At 54.1% G+C, this 7,919-nt stretch overlaps 1 protein-coding gene across 1 annotated transcript in view; it reads right to left on the bottom strand.

Annotated features, from left to right (window-relative positions):
* LOC104413772 (phosphofurin acidic cluster sorting protein 1-like) overlaps nucleotides 1-7,919 on the bottom strand; it is a gene marked incomplete at its 5' end in the record, with an annotated part of 18,276 nt that overhangs the window by 2,041 nt on the left and 8,316 nt on the right. The window contains 11 exon segments of the mRNA XM_010024897.1: nucleotides 191-293; nucleotides 372-464; nucleotides 551-705; nucleotides 987-1,093; nucleotides 1,581-1,685; nucleotides 1,805-1,937; nucleotides 2,051-2,181; nucleotides 2,473-2,544; nucleotides 2,847-2,940; nucleotides 6,876-7,027; nucleotides 7,420-7,479. Coding sequence (XP_010023199.1) covers nucleotides 191-293; nucleotides 372-464; nucleotides 551-705; nucleotides 987-1,093; nucleotides 1,581-1,685; nucleotides 1,805-1,937; nucleotides 2,051-2,181; nucleotides 2,473-2,544; nucleotides 2,847-2,940; nucleotides 6,876-7,027; nucleotides 7,420-7,479 — 1,205 coding nt within the window.

Here is a 7,919-nt window from a genome sequence, read left to right as displayed (position 1 = left end):
GGGGCTGTCAGAGGGCTGAGCGCACCGGGGGGTGGCAGGGGGTAGCACTGCAGGCCTGTCACTGTGAACCCCACTCCCTTCAGCATGGAGGAAAGCACAGGGCCTCACTCACTTGTTCCCCATCTCCCATTGCCCTATCCCCAGACCGGGGCCATGTGAGGCAGGATGGATGTTCTGGGGCAATGCTCACCTCTTCTGCTTGTAGGTCAGCATAGCCTCTGAGATGGGGAGCTGGTGAGAGAGGCTGGCTCCAGCGATGAACTGGGCAACACGGCCCGCGATGTCCACAGTGTCTGTGGGAGCAAAGAGCCATGAGGGACTTGGTGGCAGCTGGGGCCCCCTTCAGAGCACGGCTGAGCCCCGCTCCTCACCTGCGCTGGGTGGCTCCGTTTATGCTGTGTCCAGGAAGAGAGTGCTGTACTTGTTATCCACCGAGGCCAGGTACTTCGCCAGAGGGTGAGAGCCTGTGGGTGAGAAGGGCAAGGTTGGCTCCAGGCAGGAAAGCCCAGGGAGAGGACAACCCTGAGGCCGGGCTCATGGGGGCTCTCACCCAGTGGCACCAGCAGGAAGCGAAGATAGTTGAGCCAGTCGGGAGTCTTGCTGGCCAGCTGCTCCACAAAGAAACGCAGGACAACGCTCAGGTAGCTCTGGTCACCTGCCACCACCACCTTCACTGGGGGAGGCATGTGGGAGTTACAGTTACAGCTGCCAAAGGGAGAGGAACGGACACAGTGAGGGACAAGCAGTGGCTCAGCAGAAGGGTCAGCCCTAACCCAGCACCAGAAACTCCTTGCTGACAATTTTCAGCTTGCTGAGCACTGCCATGGGCACAACCAGCACTGGGGTCCTGCTCTTTCCCCAGGGCCTACACCTGCTCCTATAGTTATGTTCATAATCCCAAAGGATCCTACCGAGCCCTAGGGAAACCAGAGCCCTTCCCAGCCCTTCTCTGCAGTCACACCAGGCTGAGCCCAAGCTGTACTCACTATCGCTGGATGCGGGAGACAGTGGTGTTGAAGGCTGCCTGGATGTCCGCCACGGAGCAGGTGGACACGACCAACTGCTTGTGCGCCTGGAGCTGCTCACTCACATACTGCAATGCAGAGTGCTCGGGTTAAGGCACCCGGAGGGTGGTTGGCCAGCACCAGCCCATGCCTGCCCGGGCCCCTATGTCCCCCGAGATAGATCTGGAGCCCCTGTCCCCATGCAGAGAGGCTGAAACCACCCAGACACCTCTGGCTGCATGCTTGAGCATCCCTGCTCCTCCCGGCTCTGTTCCAGGGGGGTGGATGCCCAAGCCCCACTTTGAGCACAGCAGTCACCTCCCTGCAATGGCAAGGGCAAAACTGAACCAAGAACCAGGCTCTGCTCCCTGAGATAAAGGGTTTGTTCCAGGGACCCTCTGATTTAAATCCTGCTATTCCACAGCAGGGTCCAGCTCTAAGCTCAGTCCCCTTCTGCTCATTCCCTTCTCTTGCTGTTTCCCACTGTGGCACTCCAAAATCCTTCTGTGCCTTTTCAGGTGTCTGCATTCAGCTGGGACCCTGGTTACAGCACTCAGCTCCCATCACACTACTCACCTGGCCCTGCCACTCAGAAACATTCACCAGCACAATGCTCTCGGGAAGCTGCTCATCGGAGACAAGGATCTGGTTCAGTTGATCATAAACAGACTTTCGGGGCACCTACAACAGTGTCACCACAAAACTCAACCCCAGCTGCTGCCTGGGCTGCTCTGCCCATGGCTGAAGGACCAGCAAGGCTCTTGAGAAGCCTGCAGGTGAGGTGGCTCCCTTGGGCTCACCTGAGTGCTGTGCCACGAGTCTGGAGAGCTCTCGCTGTCCAGGCTGCTGGTGCGGCCACCCTGTCCCTTTGAGCTCTGCCGGTCCTTCACAGAGGTGCTGCGGGGACGCCACAGCTGCTTGCTCTCAGCCTTGCTGTGAGAGAGGAGCAGGAGAGGAACACTGGTAAGGAAATCCCACCTACACCAACCCCCACTTGCTCCAGGGAGCCAGTGTGAGCCCTGGCATGGGGCACGGATGTGCCTTACCTGGGGGACACGGCACTGGGGAGCTCGGCTTTGGTGCCAGGGCCCAGCTGGGCGAGCCTGTCCACACTGCTCTCCCTTGTGGCAGTCTCTGCGGGGGCCAGCCGGGAACATGGCTCCTCTGTGGCCAGCTCCTGAGGGCCACAGTTATGTCACACAAACTGCTCTCCCTGCCCCGTTTCCTGCACCCATGGGTGCCCCTATCAAGGATAGGCCTGGTGGCCCTGTGGAGAGCCAAGGCTGCAGGGCTCGAGGGGTCTGGGATGCATCTCCTGCAGACCCTAACCCTCCTTCCACTCTTGCTGCTCTCCAGCTCAATCTACCTGTCCCCCACTAGCCCTGGTCCCAGGCTGGTGGGCACCCCTAGTACCCCTAAAAGCAAGGATGGGCCTGAGGGAACTCCCTATCTCATAGCTTGGACTCACCACTGCAGGGACTTCCACTCCTGGCTCTTCCTGTGGCCGCAGCACTCCTGGCTTCCGCTTGTCTGGCTCGCCCTGGGGGACAGGGACTGGGGTCAGGGAAGGATGAAGCATCCTAAGTGGGGCAGTGGACAGTGACCCATGCCTGGCTCCCACAGGGGAGCCCAGTGTCCCCTGGGACCAGCCCCAGAGGATGCCCCCCATCACTATCTATCTGCCTGGACTGGGAAAAAGAAGAGGAAGGAAGGGAAGAAGCAGCCCCAGGCAGGTGCTGCCAGGAGCTGTGGTCTCAGAGGGAGCTGCAGGCACCGTGGGGATGTGGGGCTGGCTGGGGAAGGAAGGGGTCAAGAGGTGCTGGTGGTGGTGGTGTAACTCACAGGGCTGCCCGCCTCTTGATCCTGCCCTTTCTGGCTGTGCAGACTGCCGATCTCAGTCTGGGAACCAGAATGAGAGACTCCCTCAAAGAAACGCCTGCAGAGAAACAGACAGACGGACGGACGGACAGACAGACAGATGGGAGAGAAAAAGGCAGGAATAAGAGAGGAACAAAGTCACCATGATCCCAGCACATCCCTGCTGGCCTGTCCCAACCACAGAGCACTGTGGAGAGGTCCCTGGTGGGCCAGACAGCCAAGTGTCCAAGTGATGTGCAGCCTCGGAGTGGACCTGCCAGCCCCACACACCAGGGTCTGCTGCAGTGATGCTGGGTGCAGGGACAGGCCAGGGCCATCCCAGACCTCAGGGAGCTGGGGTCCCTGCCTCACAGCCAGCAGTGACTCCTCTCTCGGTGATCCCCCACCTCTGCAGTGCAGGATTAGGAGTCACCACCTTGCCCCATCTCACTGGCATATGGTGTCTGTCAACACCACAGCTCCATCGCGCTGCCGAACCTCTGCCCCTGTAGAGGCACCACCACGGCTTCCACAGATATATGTTGCCTTGCTTTCTGCTCTCCCTTTTCCAGGAGGGCTCCTTTCCTCTGACCACTGCTGCTGCACACTTGAGCACCTTCCCTTTCTGCTTTCCCCTTTCCCGAGGCCCTGAAGACCACAGCATACAGAACCTCCATACAGAACCACTCCTCAGTAGCACAGCAATGACCTGTTTTGTTCCCCAGCACTTAAATTTGCCTTTTTTTACATCTCTGGCTGATGTTTTGATAGACACACACAGAGCAACTCCAAGGTCCTGTTCCCAAATCACAATGGTCACCACAGGAACTCTCTTACGGGAACAGGACTGTCTCTGACACCAGGGTGTGAGCTTCCACCTTTGTTTTCCCTTTTTCCACCTGTTACTTATTTGCCAAGGACTGCCTCCACATCCCGTGGGCTGCTCAAAGACCAGTCTTTAAGAAACAAGCAGGCTCCATCACTGGATCTCATCTGCCAGCTTTCCCAGGACACTTGCAGCAACTGCAGCCCACCTGCAATGTGTGACCTCCCTGAAGGAGATCTGAGCTAGCTCCCCTCTAAGCTAAGTATGTATTTACTCACTAACTCCCAGGAAAAGTTCCTCTTGATTTGCCTGGTGTGCAAATGGGGATACCAAGTTGCAGGTTTCCAGGGATGGCCTCAGAGGTGTAGGACATAGAGCAGTTCTGTTAGGACTCTGCGAGAGTTTCCATTGTTTTCCATTGCACTCATCTGGACCTATCTGCAGCTTTCTGCAGGATACCTACAGACCTCTGAACATCCTGGCTGCTCCTTTTACTTCCCTTTTAACATCTTTCCTCACCTGTGTACAGCGCTGTGCTGCCAGGCACAAGAGTTCCTTTGATTTCACTACTCCTACAAGGACATTTCACCTCAGTAAATGATGGTCCCCACCCCAGAGCAGCTCTTCAGCAGTAGTGTTTGTGCACTGGCTAGGAGAAGCCAAGGCTTGGTTTTCTTCTCGCTGGCTCCATGACTAGCTGCTTCATGACATGTTCACTTACCAAAGCTCCAGGTTTACGGTCAGAATTGTGCCCTGGTGCGACATTTTCTCGAGGTCACACAGGGATAAATGATGTCCCCTGTTTGTTACTAACAGATTTCAGCTCTCTCCACCCATCCCACTTGCTACTCCAGGATCTCAGGCACTGTCACCCCTCTGTACAGTCTACACTTGCCTTTCCTCAGCCAGCAATTTCAACCCATACAGACTGTGCTGATGTCTTAAGAGTCAAACCAGAGAAATATGTACGTTTTCTGATAATTCACCCCTCAATCAGCATCTCTCCCACAGTCCACTACTCCACCCCAGTAATCCCACCAGAATGAGACATACCCCTGGCGCCACTGGCACCTCAGAAAGGTATTGTCACCCTCTCCTTTTTCCTAGACATTGGAGTTGTATACGCTTGGTCTGGCTTTCAGCACCCCATTTAAACAGGGTGTCTCCCCCTTCCCCTGTGTCTGTTTCTGGCCTATTTCACTTGCAATTCAGAAGCTTTCATCCCTCAAGGATGTGTCACACTAAGCATGTCTTCTGTACTAAGGATGTCTTCTGTAGTTCTCAGCTCTGCCTGTTCTGCAGTTTAAAGGCTCTCCCATATGCATGATTGAGCCTGAGCCTCCGCAGATTGAGATTTAGGTAAATCCTAGCCCTTCTGAACAGCCTCCTCCTATTTGCAATGTATCAGCCCCTTATCCCCGACCCATTCTCACAATCACCTATGGAGACATTTGGTCTTTCCCCTCTGTTCTTCAATCAAAGCCTCTAACTGACCCAGCAGCTTCATTTCTAGCTCCAATTTCAACCCAGTGCAGGGCAGCCTCCCTGGCTCTCTACTCCCAGCACCACTGGCCCAACCTAAGGCACTGGCTACTGCTGACCCTTAAGGACTACCTTGATCCACAGACATTCACAGTGTCTACCAAGGCTGCCTATGAGAATAAATCAATCCAACATGAGGATCACATCTTGAATTTACGGGCTGGGCTGGAAGGTCATCACCAGCTGAGGCGGCTATGCAAGGCTTGGAACCACGCAGTCTACACTAACCACCTTGGCAGTCAGCTCCCACATCTTCTTCAGAAGAGTACAGAGTCAGTGATCTGAATTCAAGGGGATACACACACAGCACTGCCAGAAACCGAGGCACGCCAGACCAAACCAAGCTAGACAGACGCTTAGAGAACAGGCTGAGAAACAGCCCAGAGTCCAAAAGGCTGTTCCACCAGAGCCAGCAGCAAACACCTGAGGAAGACTGTAATGGCAGGTACAAGTACAAACCAGCACAAACTCTGGGATGCCCTCCCAGTGACCAGATGCTTGCAAGCAGGCAATTGCAGAACCAGGGCTGGGTCTTATGTTCAAATCCTCTCAACATACTTTTCTTACAGCTTATATAGTTTTACACAGTTTATATGCACAAACCATCATCTGACTACAAAAAGACCTTCCTTTTTCTCCCACAGCACCTTTGTTTCCTTTGATGAGAGACCCTGTGAAACTGCTTTTGGAGCTCCAGCAGACCACCTTGCCCACATGCCTGCTGTCTCCTTCACAACCACTTGTGGGTTTGTGAAAAACATGGCTTCTGTGGTGTTCCTGTTTCCTCCCCACTGCCCCATGCTTCCTAAATCCAGCAGATTTAGCACTAATTTGCCTGTGGCAGACCAAGTCTGCTACCTCTACCTAAGCACCTTCAGCAGGGATTCCAACTAATCCAAATGAGATTTAAATAGAGAACTGTAGAAGCACTAATGACAAGCAAGCTTCACTTGGTTAGAAGAGACCCAGTGCACTGTGAGGCAGCTGAGTATAAAGACAATAAAAGGCAACTTTCTCACAAGAGGACAGCAGGGAAACAGAACAGCCACGAGCAGAGAGGCCAGGTGAACACAGAGCACATGGGAGAGAAGCCTGCTTTCACTGCATGGTCCACTGGGCACCTCTGTGACAAGCCAGCAGCTCTTGGCAGAGCAAGTCAAGCCACCGGGTGCCTGGGGAATGGAGTGAGGAACATCACTGATGGTTGATGGTCACCACAAAGGGTAGGAATGCAGCATGCAGATCTCACAGGGACACAAGGACTGGCCCAAGCAGTCACAAAATGCTCAAAAGACAGGCATGTTTCAGTGGGGAGGGCCTTGAGAAAGCCAAGACTGTCAGATGAAAGATAGGAGAGCTGTTGGCTCAGATCAAGTAGGTACTCTTCCAGCAGGTCAGTAAATGTCAGATGATGGGATGGTAGGAAATTAGATGAGACTAGATGTGAAGGAAGCCAGTTTTAATGGGCAGGTTTGAGTTTGTTAAACAGGATAGGCAAGTGAGGAGCTCAAATGATGCCAACAGAAGATGGTGATGGGAGTAGAGACAAGGTAATGCTTACATTAGCCCAAGCAATACAGAAGTGTCAGAGGGCATTTCTCCAGGCCCCACAGACCTGTCAGCCTGTGACTCCCTGCAACCCTTACCTCAGGGTGGGCTTGGGTGTGCTGTGCACACTCTCATTGTCCTCAATCTCTGGGCCACTGTCACTGTTGTTGCACTCCTCCAGGCTGTCATAGAGCAAGCCCAAGTCCTCCTCCACCTCTTGGGTCTGGTCTACAGGGTCAGAGTCCAGGACCTATGGGACCAAGCCCAGAGAGCAGTGACAGATATGGAGTCATCTGAATCCCAGGCCGGACACGTACAAGCTCCCTCCCAGCCATGAGGCACACACCACAGCACCATTCCCACCTCAGGGAGACAAATCCAGGCTGTAGAAGAATGAGGTGACATCATCCTCCCTCCCCTGACCCCTCTCCCCAAGAGGAGGGTGGGTTTGACTTGAGTACGAGGCTCAGAGCTGCCTTTTTGAGGCAAGAAGGCTTTGGAAAACCCAAGACCCAGTCTGCGCTGCGTCCCACACCACCTTTGGTAACACCCTGAACACCATGCACCTTGTGCCTTGTGCTCCCAGTGAGTGGAAACCAGCCCTCTGACATCTATAGGTGGGGTAGCCTTCCCTATTCTTACCTCCTCCGTCACTTTGAACCTCTTCAGCAAAGCCACAAATTTCTGCTTGAAGTTTGGTTGCTAAAATAAAACAAAGGGGAAAACAAACCCCTGTCAAATCACTTCCAAGATGACTAACATACAGGCCACTGCTGCTCTCTAATGTGCCATCAGCTCCTTTCTAGGTCCATGGCCCAAAGTCAGCTATGATTTCCCTTGCTCTTTAAATCTGCTGTAAGATTTGAACTAAATCTGGACTCTGCAAAAATCTGCTGTATCTGGGCATGAGGGAGGGTGCAAGGACTCAGACTCTATTTGCTTCAGGCTGGAATAGCACTTTCTTGCCATTTAAATCCCCTTTCTCCCCAGACCGTCTGGTTGAGGAATGCTGCCTTCAAGCAAGAAAAGATGGGGAACAAACTCAGGAAGAAGGTGCCCAGGGACCTGCAGGGCTGAAGCAGATGGGGACAAGTTGATGCTTGGAGAGCAGGGTAGCTCCCCCCGGCTGCTGACAGGCAGAG

The sequence above is a fragment of the Nestor notabilis genome, unplaced genomic scaffold (genome assembly GCF_000696875.1).
Source record: "Nestor notabilis isolate BGI_N333 unplaced genomic scaffold, ASM69687v1 scaffold3220, whole genome shotgun sequence".
Lineage (NCBI taxonomy): Eukaryota > Metazoa > Chordata > Aves > Psittaciformes > Psittacidae > Nestor > Nestor notabilis.
The sequence above is the reverse complement of the archived record's forward strand: the minus strand, read 5'-3'. Positions and strand labels throughout refer to the sequence as shown.